Raw genomic sequence first — 22,148 nt, 5'->3', positions numbered from 1 at the left:
AGAGAGAGAGAGAGAGAGAGAGAGAGAGAGAGAGAGAGAGAGAGAGAAGAAAAGTCCATAAAATGCATTTAATTAACGATCAAAACAAACATCTACAGAAATGTTAATTCATCGTAAACACGAGTTCTTCTTTATTCTTCTTTTTCTAATTTTTAGGATTACGAAAATATAATAGAAATATTGAAGGTAAATACAGAAAACGAATAAGGACATGCTATTTTTTTCAATTGGAGAGATATTTCCTTATCGTGCGTTAAACGGAAACAACACGATACACAATAGGCGAGAAAGACAAAGGGCAGTTCTCCACTCGCTTTGCTCTCCTCTGTGTTCAAGTTCCAAGCCAAAATTGGAACGCACAATGCTGACTTAGACTGCAATTCAATCCTACGAGTTATCCTTAAATTAATCGGTTTGCGCCTCCTCTCCTCTCGCGTTCACGAATTGTTTCTCGAGATCCGAATTAATATTCGTTTCGATCGTTTCGTTAATTCTTTTCATAATTTCTTTTTCTCTTTTTAACTTTAAGTCAATAATATCGATATTCACGTTTATTATATAAATTTACCTACAGAGAGATCGTTATAAATTGAAAAACGTGACCAGGGACATTTCGCGTTCATAAATCAGTGTCACCTCTGGTTATTACTACATTATCCAGAAAAATTGTATTCTATGATATTGCAAGTCGATTATAGGTGTATCCTTTACCTCGAAATAAAAAGTTTCCCCACCAGAGTTTACCAACGTTTCGTATTACGTTCATAATAAATAAAAATTTCATATTCAATTTTTCTCTTTTCTCAGATATCTAATATAGATATTTTCTATACAATTACGCTACATATTTTCGGAATTATATATGCTCTGTGAATCTCTCGTAATTTTTTCCTCGAGATATATCGATGATTCATTTTATTTGTCTCTAAAAAAGGAAAGAAAAAAAAAAAAAAAGAATGGTATCACGAAAGTAAACGAAACACTACTGTTCTATTTATGGAGAAGGAAAATGATTTTAACAATTAATCGACAACCTTTTGTTCGATAGGCAATTGCGTGAAATACGGATAAAGCATAGAAATTGACTAATATAGGGACAATACGATGTTAATAACCGATGGACGAAACAAAAGCTTTTCGTCAATTGAACTATAAATATAACGAAGCGTTGGTAATTAATAGGCAAACAACACGACGTACAAAATTTGAAAATATATCGGAATACTTTCGATATTCGTGCCGATATTTTAAATAGATTTGCATACATTTCAATTAATTTTATTATCTCTACGATATATAAAATTTTTCGAAGATAATTAAATTAATAATTAAAAAAAATATATAATTGATGGATAATTTGTACAAACCTAGCTGTAAAATAAACAACGACCTAATCACGCCGCTTCTTCTACTATCGAATTCCATACGTACGATATTTCAAAATATATTTTGCAAAGAAAATTTTTGCAAAGAAAATAAATTTCGGTACGCACAAATTTTAAAATATTATTCAATTTCCAACTCGCGTCAATCATACGATCTTCGAATCGATCGATCGTATCGGAGGCAGTCGATTATTTTCGACGTGGTGGCTGCTCGCCATCCATACGAGCGTCCACGTTCGTAATCGTTCGAAACGTATTACGAGGCACGGTCATGATGCACCGCATAATATGTGGCCACAGTCGCGTCACGAAGGGTACGTGTCGGCTCGTCGACACCGACATACCGACGGCTACGTGCCCTGGAGCTCGAACACTCGAACGAGTCGCCTTGAATATTTCACCAACCTCGAGAAATTATTACCAGTCAGTTTTTACGCTTTCCAATCGTTCCGCGATTTTTAAAAAAATCCCTTTTCAAAACGCAACTTCCAAGTTCGGTGAAATAAGGTAAGATTTTTTTTTCGTTAATTGAAATTGATCAACGCGCAAATAACAGGATGCATTTGGATACATTTCGATTAATTTTATTATCTCTGTGACCTAAAACTCTTCACTTTTTCGAAATAAATAATCAAATCAATGCAAAATAATTTTCAAAAAATTTGAAGGTAATTTACATTGAAATCGTTACACTGGAAGAGATATATTTTTTCCATAATTATAATTTTTATATCCTTTCTCGAGATTGTTCATAGAAATTTTCAAGTGTCCTAGCTCTTTGCTAGGGATAAGATACGAGTATCGATCTTTGGAATTACGATCTTTTCCAAGTATGAGATGTAGGTTGCTTAATGTTTGCCCGGAGTAGTGGTTTCGATCTCTTTGATACGAGTTTAAATTGGATTGGTGTAGATTTGTTTCATTGGAAGAGTGGTTGAGAAGGATGTTAGGATGTGAAGTAAATTAATCGTAGTTTCTAAGTACTTTCTATAGCTAATACTATATATATAGCTATACATAGAAAAGAAATCTTGGAAAATGTGTTCACGTACGAAAATATTCTTCGAAGAGCGAAGATGACGTATTCCTTGGAAGGATGGAGAGGCATTATTTTTTATTGCGTTAAAGGTAATTAATTTAACGAAGACTACGGCGAAGGCACTTCCGTCCGATGGTTCATTTTCATTTAAAGGAGAGAGGAACGTCTATAAAATTAATGAAGCGAGCGGTACGCTTCGAGTTTACTAGTAGTTTCGTTACGATTCGAGCTTAGCTTAAATATCAAGCGTAAACTTATTTCCCTCGAAGACGTCGAAATACGCGAAAGATTTATAATAAAAAAATTTCCAAAGGGAAAATCGTAAAAATAATTCTTTTACTTTTTCGTTACAAATGCAAATTGTATACTTACATCGTCGACCTCCCAGCCTTGTTTCTGCCAGAAATAGCAGCTAATAAAGGCGGCTGCAACCACTGCCAAAGGTCCGGCACCTCCTAGCTCAATCGCCTCGCTTCCAAACACTGCCAACAATCCACCCCCTAACAACATCAACACTCTCATGGGCACCATAAAGGGCTGAAACACGAAACGAATTTATACAATTAAAATAGACGCGTCGATAAAGGTAAAACAATTTTTTAATCATTCATCTCTTCCATTTTTTAAAAATTTTCTCTCTTATTAAAATATCTGGCATTAAAAATCGAATTTTCAATTGATATAAGAAAATCTAAAATGTGCGTATTAACAATGGCGTTTATAGCGCAGAAGGAAAACTTTTTTTCATCTTTCACATTTTTTAAAGAATCATAGATTACGTGTGAACCGCCATGGAACAAGAAATCCTCGTGTCGTTTATCTATAATAAAATTAATCATAGTTTCACGAAAAATTTTTTATCATTATAATAGTTATATGTGAAGAGGAAAAAAATAGCAAAATCAACTGAAGAAGATGAATGATATAGATGAGAAGCTAACGCATTATCCTGGTTTTGGATAAAATAAATTTCTTAATAGCAATAATATTAGTAATAATCAAAATCTAATATTACTTATTCGTAGGAATTCCATATCCGGAGATTCTAATATTATTTGGTAATTAATCAATTACCAAATCCATCCATTAAGAATAAGTATAAAAAAAATTATTAAAAATGCACGTCTAATTACGATAGCAATAAAAATTTCATTATCATTAATTCACGATCCACGATTTTAATTCCATTCGAATAATCAAACTTATCGATGATTCCAATATTCCCGATCGTAAAGCTAAAATAATACGTAAGATTCCAATATTTATACGATTAATCGAATCATTTTATAATTTAAGAATCAAATTCAAGAAACGATCGAAAAAATTATCGTATAATTTCCAAGCCTGAAACGTTTGAAATTAAATATTTTCGAATTCTAAATCCTTAATAGCACGTTTTATAAAAATTGCACAATTTCGAATCGAAGATAGGAAAATTTCAAAGTTTCAAAGTTAACGATTCATTAAATTTCGTTTCGCTTCGTTCCCGTTCCGAGAAATACTTACTTTTCTTTTCACGGAAAAATTGGAGGAAAATCTGAAAGATCCTCGGTCTCGAAACGGGATATTCGGGACGAGGTCGAAAATAAATCGCCGCGGAATGGACTGGTTCCCTTCCGGTTCTCGCCGTAGCGAGGAAACGAATGGCGGACTCCCAAGTACACCGAGTGTTCCTCGATCGGCGACGAGGAGGAGAAACTTCTTCACCGTGCACGTGTTGTGTACACAGACGAGGGAAGAGGAATCACCGGGGTCTTCTACCCTCGGCCAAACGGGAAATATGAATAAAGAAGAAGGGAATGGATATCCTCGATTTTTCTCCTCTTCCTCCTATTCCTCATTATTATTGAAATTCTCGTATACTTCGAGTTTTCGAGGGGGAACATTACGTTTGCACGATTCTCGTTTCCTCCTATTTTTAATATATTCGAAAATTTCCTCCGCTCCTTTATATATTCTTACATTCGTTATTCCTCTCATCTTTATCGCTGAACTATCATATTTCCTTCCATTTCAAAAAAAAGATTACGTTTCTCTTCTCTTCTATCTTTTTTCTTCTTTTCTTTTTCTTTTGCTCGTATATCATTTGATCGTCCAAGCATTCGTTGTATTTTTCAAGAAAGAGAATTTTCTTCGATCGAGGAAGAAATTAGGAGAAAGATGTATAAGAGTGAGAATGTGTCCGATTCGCAATTGCAAATAAATAATTCGACACGCGTTCAAAGATCTTTGTAACGTTCGTCCCTTTTTCTACGATCTACCATTTCGATCCATTTATTCCAGCTTTTAAACGCCTCTCGTCGACAAAATATCACCTTTTCATTCGTATCAAGGGATTCTGTTAAAAATTCTTCCACACTCGACGCCACACTTTATTTCCTTCGAAACGTGATACGGTTTAAATGCTTTCTTTGAAAACCCTTCCACGATTTCCTATCTTTTGAACGGTCCGGGCCATCGATATCTCGTTTCGCTCGATATAAACGTCGACAATCCATCAAGAAATAACCGCAAACCAATATTCCTATCAAAAAATTTGATTTTATCGTGTTCTTATAGGCACGACGTGGACTGTACAGAAAATATGTGACAAGAACGAGGAGAAAAATCTTTGAAAATAAATTCTCGACAAACTTGAGAGAATAAATTTACCACGTAGCGATTTTATTATTTCGTAGATGATTCTCGGAAAAAATTTATTATATTATCGAATAAAAAAACGCATATATGACTCTTAATTGCACAAGTAAATTGCCTTCTCGGCATTTTGTCTCCTCTTCATCGAATCCATTCGTTGAAAATAAATATAAACGATCATCGTATAATTTTCCACTTTGGTAATCGAGTACCAAATTACCTACAATCGACATCAAAAAATGCACGGTACAAAAAAGGAAATCAAAATAAAACATGGAAAGACATAAAATATTATCTAATCTATAATCTATTCGTTTTTTCGTAAAAACGTAAAAAGATCCCAACCCCATTGGCAGAAAGCGAAACGAATTTTTTCTTCCCGAAAGGAAAAGGAAAGAAAAATAAATCGAGCCACGATTACGTCCAATGTGTCGATAATTAAGATCGTTCACCTTGACCTCGTCCAAAATGGCCCTTTTTCCCTCCTCTGCAATTTTTTTGGTCCCGCTTCATCTCCGGCCAATTTCACCGGCAATGGTAAATCCCGCTTTTAACGAGCGAGCCGTTAAAGGTAAGCCACACTTTGTGAAACTGCACGGAATAAGACGGCATCCCGACCCCCATTTGTTCTACCTTTTTCCTACCAACCCTCCACCGGATCGAAGATCCACTTACGTTTCGAAATTTAATTCAATAATGCCAAGGATTTGTCTCCTTCTCGTTTCCGTCGTTGTAAACGTTGATCGCGTCCAACTCGAGAGTTGCTCGATAAAAGACTTCAACCACACTTTTTTTTTCCTTCCAGGGATTGAAATCAGTTTTATCTTCTATATTATCTTGAGACTTTTTGAGTTTGGATAATTTTGTTTATAACCGAAGATTTTTTTTCTTCTTTATTTTATTTCTCTTTCTATTTTGTTTTCTCATATGATAAATTTTGTTTTTTATTCGATATTGGTATTTTCAAAAAAATATTCGATCAAGAAAAGTAAAACGAATACGACGAATAATTTTAGGGAATGAAATAATTCTATTAAAATAATTCTATTAAAATAAAAGATATATTTAATAAAGGAAATAGAAATAAATTATATCATATAGATGCGAATCGTGCCGATGCCTTTGCTTCACTGAGCTCGTTATGTCGCGTCGTACGGCGGTTTAAAGAGGGGGAAAGAAACAAAACAAAGAACCGAAGCAGCGGTCGCGTTCAATAACACTCGATACGCACGTAAATATACAAGATACGAATTTCGCACTTTTACGTATATAAATTCAACAATTCTTATTTTTCTACGCACTTGCAATCTCTTCTACATTGCACCAAGATTTATTATTAATTTGTGATCGTTCTTATTAAAGAATAACAAGATACGAGTTGCATCTTTATATATATATATAAATTCAACAATTCTTATTTTTCTATACACTTGCAATTTTTTCTACATTGCACCAATATTTATTCGGTGCACTATAAATTTATGATTATTCTTATTAGGGAACGCGAATGAAATGATTCGATTAAAAATAAAGAATATATTTAATAAAGGAAATATAAACGAACTATATACAGACGCGAATCGTGCCGATGCCTTTACTAAACTGAGCTAATGTCGCGTCGTACAGCGGTTTAAAGAGGGGGAAAGAAACAAAAACAAAGAATAGAAACGTATCGAATGACACTCAACTTATATAAATATATAAGTTTCCCACTTTTACGTATATGAATTAAACAATTCTTATTTTTCTATACACTTGCAATCTTTTCTACATTGCACCAAGATTTATTACTTAATTAATTTCTTACGAACACAATTACACGGAAAAATCTTTTCCACAATGCCGAGGAAGATTTCTATGAATAATGGTGGTAATTTATTCTTGCTACACACCCTTATATACACAGTTTTCGAGCGACAAGGATCATAGATCGAGCGTCCTCGACTCCCAACGATATTCAAGTTTGTTCAAGTTTCGATGCGCACGTAACGCAGCGCACGTGTTCACGGCGATCATTCGGTTACACGTGGTTCTGCTGCGGCTCTCTCCTATACGCGTCGCGATATTGCCGTAAGTCCCTGAATATTGCGTTCCGATTGGGACACGTGTGCACGCGTGTGAATAAGTAAACGCGTCCCCCAGCAGACTTTCAATGGACGCGTGTCTCGTCCAAACCTCATCCACGAAATATTGCCTCGATTCGAGATTTATCGAATGGATGCGGCCACCGATACGTATAATTTTCCAGAAATGGATAAAGTAACGTTGAAACGAATATTGGATCGAAAGGAACGAATTCATTATTACATATTAATTACTTTTATAGATAAATTTCCATTTTTTTTTATTAAAATTATTCCTTTTAAGCTAAATTTTTTTCTCGTTCGCAAATGGAATTACAAGCTAGTGATTTTTCTTATTATTATAAGTATCTTAAACAGCATCTTCGATGATTTTCGATGGATATTCCATTTTAATTTTGTCCATATCGAAATATTCGATTCGAAATTTATCGAGATGAAAATACAACGTACAATTTTCGATGGATAAAGTTAAATGTCGGATCGAAAGGAATTAATTACTTTCTGCAGAGCAACGAAATTACTCTTCTTAACTTTCCGAATAAATTTCTCCCCCGGCTTCAAAATAGAAAGTTAAACATCCCTCAATTATAAACTCGTGATTTTTCTTCGGCTTAAATAAACCGCAAAAAAAAAAAAAAAAAAAGGAAAAAAAATCCAAACCAAAACTTTTCCCCACTCGCTTCGAACTCTAAGAATATTTAGGAAAACGGGGCGAACTTTCAAAGGCAATCGAAAATTTTTCACAAGCTTCCCCTCGAGTCTTGAAATTCGAACGACGAAACCAACAGAGTCGTCCCAATCCCGCGATCCTACCACGCGAACGAGTTTTACGATACTGGATGCTATCTTCCTTCTTTTTTCTTCTTTTCTTTCCTTTCCTTTCCTTTCCTTTCCTTTTCTTCCTTCCTTCCTTCCTTCCTTCTTTCTTTTCCATTCCGTTCGATCGATCTTCGACAAGAAACGCAGAGTGAGAAGCATTCGATTCCAATATCTATCGAACTATCGTCTCACGGTTTTTCCCCTCCTTTTATTCTCCATGCATACGATCCTCTTTTTTTTTTTATATTTGTTCGGGCCAACCTCGTTTCGCGAGCACGAGAAAGAATTTATTGGTTCTCCTCGGAGGGAGGAGGGATTAAAGATTGATATTTATTATATATATATATGTAAAAAGTTATTTTTCTAGAGAAATACGAGGATTACGCTACACGTATCGTGTTTCTATCTTCTTCTTCTTCTTTTTTTCTTTCTTTGTTCAATTGCACGTTCGCTATCACGGATGCATTAAAATATTCAATTTTATTCAGACAGATGTTGCGATTCGTTTTTTAATATTCGATCTATTGATTTCTCTGTTTCAACAATCTTGATGAAGATTATCTCGATCAATATTTTGAATATTTTACAGAGAAAATGAAGGATTGGAATGATTGAAAATCGAGCGAATCTTTGTTTCTTTTCTTTTCTTTCCTTTCCTTCCTTCCTTCTTTCTTTTCCATTCCGTTCGATCGATCTTCGACAAGAAACGCAGAGTGAGAAGCAATTTCGAACTATCGATCGATTTTGCTGTAGATCGGTTACGCGACGAAGTGAACTTATTAGAATCGTACAATACTTCTCGAACAACTTTTCGAAAGATTCAAAATCCTCCAAATCTCTCACCATCTTCGTTCTCAGAATCATCAATCTAAATTTAATATCTCAAACTAAACATCCTCGCTCGTTCGATCATAATCCATTCGTACACACGTCCCTCACACGTCTACGCAATTTATTTTCTCCGTGATTAAAACCCGTGAGTGCGAAAAAAAGGTCCCGATTTTTAACGAAAAACGTTACGTCTTTCCTCTCTAGGAAATTGTTATACTCGAGAAACTTTAAGAAACGATTCATTAACTGTTGAATTCGGGGCAAAAAATTCCAACAACAATATCAATCTTGATCGTCGATCCCCATGTCGAGGGGGATTTCGAGAAATTCTCGATTCCAGAGCCAATCTTGGATAATCAATTACCGGATTACAAAGCGATTGGACGCTCGAGGAAGAAAATACCGACGTGTATTTCCTTACACACGAACGGATATTCCATTTCTTGGTTTCGTTGCGAACGGATACGTCTGAGAGTGCGCATCCAATGAGTGGAAGAAAGGATATTTTTCTTCTTCTTAGAGGAATAATTGCAGTGTAATGGAAAGTAGAATAATCTAGAAACTATTCCACTTCTTCATAAATTGAAGAGACTCAAATTGAATATTCATATGAATTTACCTTACATTCGAATTCTTACGCGTGAAAATTTAATTTCCTCCTAAATACTTGAACAGAAATCGCAATCTAAGAAATCGTTTCTTAACCCTTCACGAGCAAAACCACTAAAACCTCGAACGTTATTTATGATCGACTATGAGCGGTAAAACTTCGTAATCGTTCTAATTTTAGAGTTTACTTCACTCAGTTCAGCGAGATCTCGAGACAAATTTTATTTCTTTCCTAATTTCCAGATTTCGATATCGTTCTCCCGGGTAATTTTCGATATTAGTGATCGATCGATCGGATGATCGATAATTCCGAATTTTTAAACGAGTTCAAATACCTACAAAGAGTTTCCTTCTCCGTCGTTTTCTTCATATTCGATTTAAGGAAAAGAAATTTTTCGAGGCGGAGGAAAGAAATCGATACGAAGATGGCGGGATTTTCGACGTTTTTAATCGAGGAAAAAATGACACTCGAATTTAGAAAGATTCCATAGATTCGTTTTTGGGGAATTGGCAGAAATAGGGGAATTTCCACGATCACGCTTGCGCGTTTATTATTTTATTGAGATAATGGATAAATAGATATCGAGATGGTTTGAGATTATCTTTCTTCTCTTAGCATTTTTGCCCACGAAAAGATTTTTCGAACTTGGTATATTACAATTCTCGTAAAAATTATTTTGAAATATATTAATTTACAAAAGATTAATCAAATCAAACGTTTTTATTTCTCTTTATCTAATTTATTTATATAAAACATCTCTGTTCGTCTTCAATTTTTTGAACATTATCAACAGAATGCATATATTTGGGATAAATCTACCTAGTTTCAAGTGCTATTTGCTACAAAACAATTAATGTAGATTGCTCTCATGTCAACATATACGAAGATATATTGTGCATAATTTCTTTCACATTTTTCCCATTTTATGTAATTAAAGCCTTTCTTTTTATTACACATGAAATTTTTGTTAAAGTTAATCCTGGCCTAAAAAAATTAGGATCATTCATATTCATTTTTCATGTTTTTGATAAAATTTGAAATCCTGAACGAAATTAATTGCAATTTATTATTTATGGATATACATACGATAATAATTTATACATCACGATATCTTATTATTCCTATCAATTTGCCCATAAATTATTGATATATACTAGCAATTAATCAAAATAGTAATTAGTAAAATTTATTATCAAATACTGTATTATTAAAAACTCGAAAAATATTGAGAATTGTGAGTATTATTTTTCCTACTTTCTTAAACTAAAAATTAAATTAAATGTGAGTTTAATTTTAATAAAAAAAAAAATCACGATAAAATTAAGGATTAACATATCTCGAAGCCACCTCATATAATTTTCTATTCTCGATATTGTTTAATAATTTCCAAATTCTTTCTCGAATATAAACAAAATAAGGAAATCGTGAACGAAAACGATATTTCGTTTCCTCGCTCGGTGCATCAGCCATTCGAGAGGCACAGAGGAGGAGAATCGATCCCGCGCCGCTTTATTTCTTCTCTCGAATCTATCGAGAGAAAGGTTTCGATACTCTGCAGAGACAGGCAGAAACCGAGAATAGACAGAAACTGTGGACAGAGGAAAGGAGGAATCGTTCGAGATTCGCGTATCCTCGAACAAATATGATAAACGTCCTCGAAAATACGATTAAATTTCGTTCGCGAGTTCGAGTTTTTTTTTCAATAATACGTTCGATCAAATTTATGTATAATTCTATCGATATATACAAGAATAATTTTCGACAAAAGTTTGATATTTATTTCTTTTCGAGGAAGAAAGAAATAAAAATAAAATTCTGAGAAGAAATACGGGCGATTTAGAAATTTTTTCATACGTAAATTTACATTTTGTGAATGTTTAAAAAGCGTTTAATTCGTTCTAAACGATACATTTTTCTATAAATTTTAATTTTCCATCTTCGAAAAATTTGATAAATGGAAACTAGTGATCGCAACATCGGGTATATTTCTTACCTCAACTCTCTTCTCAGGAACAACATTTCATTTTATAAGATGAACAGTTAATCTGCTCTATAAACCGTCCAAGTATCGAATCGGTAGGACAAATATTCTGTTTGCTATTTGTATAGCAGAGTAATAATATTGGCTGTATTTGCCGGCAACGTTTGCGAATCTTTGATAAGCGCTTATTGTGAACAAGGATAATATTTGTTTTAATGGGTACGAGTTTCGAGTGTAATAACGTGGCGAGCTTACAAAATTATCTAACAAGGGAAATCTTATACTCGCTTTAATTAGCAATGGCATGCAACCACCTGCGATGTGCATTTACGATCTTGCATTTGGATTGGAAAATTTTGCTTTCACGCTTATTGTCAAACACCACAGAAACAAGCTAAAGGAAGATGGACTTAACTTAATCTAACGCTATCTACCCGTTCTATCCAAGACATAGCCTCAAGTTTGTTACAAGTCAAGGAATCCACAAATCCCTTTTGAAATTTGTTGAATCTAGAGACAAGTCCACGGATTCTTGGCAATATAATATACCACAAATTAAAGATCTGGATCTAACCTAACCTAATTATCTATAGTCTCAAGTTTCTTACAAATCTAGAAATCTACAAATCCCTTTTGAAATTTGTTGAATCTAGCGATAGATCTACAGATTTTTGGCATCACAAATTAAAGGAAGATCTGGACCTAATCTAACCTAACAATATCTACATAGCCTTAAGTTTATTATAAATCTAACCTAACCTAACTATCTATAATCTTAAGTTTGTTACAAATCTAGAAATCTACAAATCCCTTTTGAAATTTGTTGAATCTAGCGATAGATCTACAGATTTTTGGCATCACAAATTAAAGGAAGATCTGGACCTAATCTAATCTAACAATATCTACATAGCTTCAAGTTTGTTACAAGTCAAAATTCTATAAATTCCTTTTGAAATTTATTGAATTTAAGATCCATGGATTCCTGGCAATATAACATACCATAAATGAAAGGAAGATCTGGAGCTAATCTACCTAACAATATCTACATAGCCTTAAATTTATTAAAAGTCTAACCTAACCTAACTATCTATAGTCTCAAGTTTGTTACAAGTCAAAATTCTATAAATTCCTTTTGAAATTTATTGAATCTAGGATCCATTAGGATTCTTGGCAATATAACATACCATAAATTAAAGGAAGATCTGGAGCTAATTTATCTAACAATATCTACATAGCCTCAAGTTTGTTACAAGTCAAAATTCTATAAATTCCTTTTGAAATTTATTGAATTTAAGATCCATGGATTCTTGGTAATATAACATACCATAAATGAAAGGAAGATCTGGAGCTAATCTACCTAACAATATCTACATAGCCTTAAATTTATTAAAAGTCTAACCTAACCTAACTATCTATAGTCTCAAGTTTGTTACAAGTCAAAATTCTATAAATTCCTTTTGAAATTTATTGAATTTAAGATCCATGGATTCTTGGTAATATAACATACCATAAATTAAAGGAAGATCTGGAGCTAATCTACCTAACAATATCTACATAGCCTTAAATTTATTACAAGTCTAACCTAACCTAACTATCTATAATCTCAAGTTTGTTACAAGTCTAAAAAGTTATAAATCCCTTTTGAAATTTATTGAATCTAGGATCCACTAGGATTCTTGGCAATATAACGTATCACAAATTAAAGGAAGATCTGGATCTAATCTAACCTAACAATATCTACATAGCCACAAGTTTGTTACAAGTCAAAATTCTATAAATTCCTTTTGAAATTTATTGAATCTAGGATCCACTAGGATTGTTGGCAATATAACGTATCACAAATTAAAAGAAGATCTGAATCTAATCTAACCTAACAATATCTTTAGCATAGCCTTAAGTTTGTTATAAATCTAACCTAACCTAACTATCTATAATCTCAAGTTTGTTACAAGTCTAGAAATCTACAAATTCCTTTTGAAATTTGAATCTATTGACAAGTCTATAGATTCTTGGCATACACCATAAATGAAAGGAAGATCTGGAGCTAATCTATCTAACAATATTTACATAGCCTTAAGTTTATTACAAGTCTAACCTAATCTAACTATCTATAGTCTCAAGTTTGTTACAAGTCTAGAAATCTATAAATCCCTTTTGAAATTTGAATCTATTGACAAGTCTATAGATTCTTGACATACACCATAAATTAAAGGAAGATCTGAATCTAATCTAATCTAACAATATCTACATAGCCTCAAGTTTATTACAAGTTAAAATTCCATAAATTCCTTTTGAAATTTGTTGAATCTAGGATTCTTAGCAATATAACATACACCACAAATTAAAGAAAGATCTAATTTAACCTAACTATCTATATAGTTTCAAGTTTGTTACAAGTCAAAATTCTACAAGTCCCTTTTGAAATTTGTTGAATCTAACAATAGGTCTATAGATTCTTGGCAACATAACATACACCATAAAGTCAAAGGAAGATCCGGATCTAATCTAACCTAACAACATCTACACATCCTCAAGCTTGTTACAAGTCAAACTTCTACAAATCCCTTTTGAAATTTATTGAATCTAGCGACAGGTTGACGGCGATATAACATATACACCACAAGTCCATGGAAGATCTAACACTATCTACTCGTGACACAATCTCAAATTTGTCACAAGTCAAAAATCTACAAATCCTTTTTGAAATTTGTTGAATCTACCGACAAAATTCCCGGTGCCNACACCACAAGTCCATGGAAGATCTAACACTATCTACCCGTGACACAGTCTCAAATTTGTCACAAGTCAAAAATCTACAAATCCTTTTTGAAATTTGTTGAATCTACCAACAGAATTCCCGGTGCCAACAAATTCTCCTTATCGAAGCTTCCAAACTAGTAATAAAACTAAAGATCTCGAAATATCGAACCGTTTCACCCGTAATCCCCAAACAAAACAAACAAAACAAATTCGTGGCCACGTAACCTAAAATATAACCGGCGAGCATATCGGAGCAAATCCTCGTTGGCACGTCACGGATCTAAAAGCCTCGAAACACGATCCAAAAGCGTTCCCTTCGACGGTATTATCCTTCCTTCCCAACCAACCAAAGTCTTCCTCCCTTTGCCCCTTTCACAACGGATCCTTCTTCTTCTCGTCGAAGGAACCTTCCACACCCCTCCATTTCCTTCCCTCGAATCCTCGATTCGCTCTCGACACGAATTCTCTCGAAGCAGCGAATAGCGCGAAAAAAGGGTTGAGAAAGAGGGGGAGGGGGTGGACGAAGAGGCAATGCAGAGGTGGCAATGCGGCAAGCGAGGGAACGAGGGAGTTGTGGCCGGTTTTCACGACCGAATCCGTACACAAACATTTAATCCGAGTCGATAGACGGTCGATGTAGGTGGTTTTCGATTGAATTTCAAATCTTTCGCAATCGATATCTCGCGGACGAGTGTTGTTACGCTTGTGACGCGTCACTAGTGCAAATTAAATATCGCAGGGATGCTATCGTAGGGAGATCGGTGTTGTCTATGAATGTGGAAGGGAGAGACAGGTTTCAAAAAGTTACGAAAGTCAAGTTACGAAAAAGTTGGACCAGATTATTTTTAATAGTAAGGGAGTTGGAGTGTTTGAGCGTTTTATTAGCTGCGAAGTTAAAGGAAAACGTTTTGGAAAAAGAGAACATGCGTGTTTTTTATTTGGAAGTTGAGTGGAATAGGGGTTAAAGGTTTGTGTCGTATTGGTATTAATTAACGCGTGCATATGTATATGTGTGTGTACGTGGATAGGCGGTAATCTAAGCGTAGAACATTGAGTAAATCTTCTGCGAGGTTAAAGTTAATTCAGTCGACGAATTTATTTTGTAAGAGTTGCAAATTCTTATGAAAGAAAAAAAAAAATTCGATACGTTTCGATATCGATCGATATCGCTTATTATCTCTCCAACGAATCATCCGAATTTCGAGTAATTAACGAAGCAACCCCTCTCTCGACAACAATTGCTCATCGGGGACTAATCAGCTGATTGATTGATCAAACAAGAGTACAGATATATAAATCTCGTCCGAGATAAATTTCCCGTTATTATATTACATTCGATCGAATCATTGGCAACTTTGACTGGTCCTATTATTGTCGAATCAGAGGAGGAAGAAAACGAATTGTTCGTCTCGATCGAATTAAATATCTCGGCAAGGAAATTTGAATAATGGAAACGAAGATAATAGACTTTTTTGATTAACGAGGGACAATTACACATATTCAAATCAAAAAAGAGAAAAGGAAGGAAAATTAAATCTTAATCTTATTTTCTTCCCTTCGTGTTAACGTGAAACGTTAATCATCGTATTGATCGAGGGTGCAAATATAATTACGCATCCACGGCAAATGTTTAGTTAAGTCTGGTAACCGTTCGGCCGTGGAATACGTACAAATTTAATCAAGGATCAAAGTTTGCTTAGGTTTAAGCACAGTTCCAACGGATCGTCCGTAGACTAGAGCTTTGCGGGGGAAATAGCCTCTTAAGGATCTAAACTGTAACTCGTGTATAAAGTATGAATTGCATAACTGACCGCTTACGTAAACAGTTTTCCCATTCATACGAGCAGAAGTGACACGATTCGAGGGAGGCGAGGTTTGGAAAATGAAGCAGGGATTGGTTTTCACAGACGTGGCGCTTCGTATTCTCGACGAGTAATATCGTACGATACGTGGATTTTACGTCAAGTATAATAATAGATCATCAGAGGAGGAAATTCTAGGTATTAATGAAACTTGAAACGCGAGGATGTTTGTTCTATCGAGGAACGCATGGAAAAACATGTGAGGTGTACGAGTCATCGTACATTAATAAGATCATTAATAAAGAGATATTTATCTAGAAACGAATATACTCATCGAGTAATTAAAAATCCATTAAAAATTCTATTAAAATTAGGAAAACTTTGAATCGCTATAAGTCCGAAGATATTGACTTCCGGTCAACGAGTAAAGAATCATTAGAAGCGTCGAACCTTGCACTTTTAAACTCTTTTCGAATTATCTCTACACATCTTTCGGTTTTCGAGATATCATCGTGTAAAGAAAAGAATAATTTTCAATTCTACCTTAAATGTATCTTAAACTCGATTGAACCCTATTAAAATTATGAAAACTTTGGATCGCTATAACTTCGAAGATATTGACTTCCGGTCAACGAGTAAAGAATCATTAGAAGCATTGAACTTTGCACTTTTAAACTCTTTTCGAATTATCTCTATACATCTTTCAGTTTTCGAGATATCATCGTGTAAAGAAAAGAATAATTTTCAATTCTATCTTAAACTCGATTGAACCCTATTAAAATTACGAAAACTTTGAACCGCTATAACTCCGAAGATATTGACTTCCGGTCAACGAGTAAAAAATCATTAGAAGCACTGAAGCTTGCACTTTTAAACTCTTTTTGAATTATCTTTATACGCCTTTCGGTTTCCGAGATATCATCGTGTAAAGAAAAGAGTAATTTTCAATCTCTTTGTCCCCTTATTCGCTCGTCTCACTGACCTATCCAAAACTGGAGACAAGCGATTCCTGAAAATACGTAGTACGCGTAGGAAAGAATGTAGGTCAGTGGGTCGGCGAGCCCATTCATAACATCTGCACCGCCTTTAATGGACACTTTAAAAAGCTTCGGCAATCGATCGAGATGAATCGGGATGAATCAAAAAGCGACTTTAATGGCACCGTTTCCCCTATTCCTCTCGTAGTTCTCATAATAAAATCTTTAATTTTTTTCTCTCCTGCTGACTTTTTTTTGCGAAAAAAATCCCTTAGAAGAAGACCTTCACACTTTTCACACTTTCACGTATAATGAGAAAAAAAATATCGTTCTAACGAATAGGAATTCGATTCAAATCGATCGTCGAAAGAGAGAGAGAGGAAACAAAGATAAGGATGTAGAGGAATGGAGAAAGAGGGGAGACGTATGGAATAAATGGGAGCAGGGCGAAACAATGAAACTGCTTGCCTCGTAGATAGATCTACAAACGGCGCGGCATGGATGATCATTCAGCCTGTTCGAGACAATTCAACAGTTAAATAGAGGGAAAACGAGGATGACTTATATAGGGAGAGTGAGTAAGACATGGTTGACATGGCTTAGCTAGCGCGGACGCGGCCACAAAAGGAACGGACGGGGACAATAATACTTTTCTATCACGATTCTGCCTTACGGTTGACCGGATCAAAGCACGAAACCATCCACTTGCCACGTGAATCGAACATTGTGAGAATTTTCTCTTCGAGCGGAGGAAGCGATCTCTAGAGATGGACATCCCGTTCGACGTTGCCTCCGTTTCTTTGCAAAAGGAATTCGTTATGGTCATCGAGAAGGAAGATAGAGAACGTGGACTCGTGCTTTTGTACTCGTCGAGCATCGTAATCGTTTGTAATCGTTAAAAAAAAAAAAAGTAGCGCGTGGTGATCGATTCATTCGTTTCTTGGGGATTTATGTGTACAGCGACCGTTTTCAAAAATTGTTTTAATATATTATATTATAATTGTTTTAATATATTATATTATTTAATATATTATATAATATATATTGTTTCAGTGCGATTACGATTCGAGGTATAGTTAATTTCGAAATGTGATTATATTAACATAGGATCAATAAATTATATAACGATGTAACAATTGTGAATATAATCGATATATAATACTTGCTAGTTAATATTTCTTTGCAAAAGGAATTCGTTATGGTCATCGAGAAGGAAGATAGAGAACGTGGACTCGTGCTTTTGTACTCGTCGAGCATCGTAATCGTTTGTAATCGTTAAAAAAGTAGCGCGTGGTGATCGATTCATTCGTTTCTTGGGGAATTATACAGCGACGGTTTTCAAAAATTGTTTTAATATATTTCAGTGCGATTACGATTCGAGGTATAATAAAAGTTAATTTCGAAATGTAATTATATTAATATAGGATCAATAAATTATATAACGATGTAATAATTATGAATATAATCGATATATAATACTAGTTAATATTCAATTAATTCGTATTCGTTCGTGATTAATAATCCCTACCTACCTCTTTCTCTGAATAATTCGGCGTAATTGATTCAAATAATTCGTCGAGCTTGATTTCATTATCAGTAACGAATACACTTCGCTGATTTTAATTCTATCACGACATACTCTACAAATGTTGATCCATAATTGTTTACTACGATGCCTTCTCCGAGTAATTTTTGGATAATAAGTGAACGATTTCGAGGAGGCTCCGTCAAATCGATCGGCAAATTGGCCGGAAGCTAAGAAGATATCCAACTTGAAGAACTTTTAATCGCTATCCGGTCTAAAGTTATTAACCGTGTAAACGGACAAAGGTCTGAGTAGAGGAACTCGAGCAACTTCGTTTCTCGATATTGACAAAGGATTTTCCAGGACTGTCCAGACGAATTAACCATCTATCTTTTAATCAAACAATTCAAGGGATCTGGTTTATTGACTTACGTTACGTTTACTCCACGTTCTGATTTTTCAATATTTTTAATATTGAAACGAGATAACGAAAGCATAATCTTAATAATTATAATAATAAATATATATATATATATATTTAATTATAATCATAATAAGGAATATTTAGAAACTCTCGTTTATTAATTTAAAAATCATCTACGATATATATATATATATATATTTAATCATAATCATAATAAGGAATATTTAGAAACTCTCGTTTATTAATTTAAAGATCATCTACGATACATCTGGTATATTTTGCATTCCTTATAAGAAAGAATTAATAGCACAAACATTATCGAAGATCGCGTCAAACTTTATTATAATATACCACGTAGAAAACTCCAATGTTATTCACAATCAAATTTTATTTCTATTTATTATACTTTATTACACTATCGATCAAACTCTCATTTATCAATTTAAAAAACATCTCCAATCTACACGTTTTGGGCATTGTTCTTCTTTCTTAGAGAAAGAATTACAGGATTAATAGCACAACAGGTAGAAAACTCAAAATCCAAAGTTATTCAAGTTTCGTGTTTTACTATTTATTATAAACTCTCATTTATCAATTTAAAAAATATCTCCAATCTATCGATACGTTTTATGCATTTCTTAAAAAAGAGTTATAGGATTAATAGCACAACAGAAAACTCAAAATCCAAAGTTATTCACAATCAAGTTCTGTGTTTTACTTTATACTATAAACTCTCATTTATCAATTTAAAAAAATATCATTAATATTAAAAAATATCTCCAATCTATCGATACGTTTTATGCATTTCTTAAAAAAGAATTATAGGATTAATAGCACAACAGAAAACTCAAAGTCCAAAGTTATTCACAATCAAGTTCCGTGTTTTACTTTAAACTCTCATTTATCAATTTAAAAAACATCTCGAATCTACACGTTTTGTGCATCGTTCTGTTCCTTAGAGAAAGAATTACAGGATTAATAGCACAACAGGTAGAAAATTTAAAATCCAAAGTTATTCACAATCAAGTTTCGTATTTTACTATTTACTATAAACTCTCATTTATTAATTTAAAAAATATCTCCAATCTAATAATTTAAAAAATATCATCGATACGTTTTATGCATTTCTTAAAAAAGAGTTATAGGATTAATAGCACAACAGAAAACTCAAAATCCAAAGTTATTCACAATCAAGTTTCGTGTTTTACTTTAAACTCTCATTTATCAATTTAAAAAACATCTTCAATCTACACGTTTTGTGCATCGTTCTGTTCCTTAGAGAAAGAATTACAGGATTAATAGCACAACACGTAGAAAACTCAAAATCCAAAGTTATTCAAGTTTCGTGTTTTACTATTTATTATAAACTCTCATTTATCAATTTAAAAAACATCTCCAATCTACATCGTTTTGGGCATCGTTCTGTTCCTTAGAGAAAGAATTATAGGATCAATATCACAAAAGATTATCATTAACGAAGATTACACATCGAATTTGATAAAAGCACGACACGTAGAGGAATGAAAATCCAATGTTGCTCAACTTTCAACGAGGAACAAGAGAGTGTTAGCTGCCCGCGAGAGTTAGTCAAAATGATCTTGGCCCCTGGTGTCGCATTAAAATTTCATTCATCTTGCTGTCGTATCGGTGCTTAATTTCTTTCGAAGGCGGCCGGGGCCGGAATTCGCTCCGGCAAATTCCAATCTCGTATCCTGTCGGTGACAGGTGGCGCTGACGCTGCTTTTCATAAACTTTGTCACCGACATTATTGACACCAGATTCGACGACAAAGGACGTTATCTTAACGTCTTATCTTAACGATATCTTGGACCGATAAATATTTCCCTCGTCGTTCCACGTCGATTTTCATCAAAATTCCCGTATTCTCATCTCGAAAACTGCCTCGAAATGTCCACGTTTCCTCCCCCTTTTCTTATATTTCTCGTCTTGGAAAAAACACCACGAGAGAGGAATTTCTCGTCTTTCAGAATCAGAAGATTCGTTTTTTCGCCGAGACGATTGATAAATACAAAGAATTAATTTGATATTTCGTGAAAAGTATTTCGTTGAAGTAAGATTAAAGGCAGAATTGTAATACGTGGTTAATAGGGACGATATAATAATAATATAATACAACGATAATTAATTACGAAATAATAATTAATTCGTGGAATTAATTATTAATCGTGAATAATTAATGTTACATATGATAATGACAAATTTCTCTTCTTTGTTAAATTTCTATTTGCACGAGTTGTAATTACAACACGTATTGTTATATAAAAATTGAAACTAACCTAATTCCATTTCTTTAAATTACGCCCGTCTAATTACATTGGTAAATGTGCATAATATCAAATTAGAAGCATTGAAGTAATGATACGCGGAGAACTCGAAGCATTGTTTTAACAAGTTAAACAATCTAACGAGTTCCCTCATTTGTGAATTGTGTAGTGAAAATGCTTGGTTTATAACTATAATGGTCCGAATCCAGTTAAGTTAACCGTATGGAAACTAGCTTTAGCGCGAAATCACGCTTATTAGATCGTAATGTAATATCAAGGATAACCACGTTTTATATCGTTTAATTTGAAACGTTTACTTGATACAGCGTACCATTCTATCTACGAGCATAATAAAATTTCTGCTTCCTTTTTTTTGTTGAATTGTGTTCGCGAAATAAAAAAAGAATCTATCCAATCGTATATCAAAAAAAAATCACACGTTCCAAGATACGAAACAATTGTAAATACAAAAAAAAAAAAAATTCAAACACTTAAACGATTATAAAATATATTTCTATCCGACAAACTCTCGTTTAACACGTTTTTCACGAATATCGAAAATTAAATTCCTGATAAAAATTTCGAAACAAACAAGATTCGAAAACTCTTGCCATCCCTATATAACAAAATCCTTATTTACACGTTTGCGGGAAAACCGAATTAATTCGAAAATACAAATTCCACGAGAAACAAAAGAGAAACAAAGATCCTCTCAAACGCGTTCTAAAAGAATTCTGTAAAAAAGTATCTCCATCGAGACCCTTCGACGTCAAAATAATCATCATGGAATCAAAAGGAAAACTGAAAATTTCGATCATACTTTTCCAAAGCTCCAATTTTACATTCAACAAACATTTCAACGCGTCCCTCGACGCTTTTTCAAAAAATATTTGTATCCCACAAAATTACGAAAACTCGTCTCGTTTTAATTCGCGCGCAAAACTGACAACAAAATTGCAACGAGGATCCATCGCGACGAGGCGGGGGTG

At 33.9% G+C, this 22,148-nt stretch overlaps 1 protein-coding gene across 6 annotated transcripts in view; it reads right to left on the bottom strand.

The window, feature by feature from the left end:
• Positions 1-22,148, bottom strand: part of LOC122715780 (sodium/hydrogen exchanger 9B2) — a 98,254-nt gene that overhangs the window by 15,817 nt on the left and 60,289 nt on the right. For all 6 annotated transcript variants that reach the window (XR_006346906.1, XR_006346907.1, XM_043938226.1 and 3 more), the window contains exon 6: positions 2,797-2,961. Coding sequence is in view for 4 of the 6 variants with exons in the window: in XM_043938226.1 (XP_043794161.1) it covers positions 2,797-2,961 (165 nt within the window). In the remaining 2 variants the exon portion in view is untranslated. The remainder of the gene's footprint in view (positions 1-2,796; positions 2,962-22,148) is intronic.

The sequence above is a fragment of the Apis laboriosa genome, unplaced genomic scaffold (assembly GCF_014066325.1).
Source record: "Apis laboriosa isolate Shangri-la unplaced genomic scaffold, ASM1406632v1 scaffold40_cov151, whole genome shotgun sequence".
NCBI classification, from domain to species: Eukaryota; Metazoa; Arthropoda; class Insecta; order Hymenoptera; family Apidae; genus Apis; species Apis laboriosa.
The sequence above is the reverse complement of the archived record's forward strand: the minus strand, read 5'-3'. Positions and strand labels throughout refer to the sequence as shown.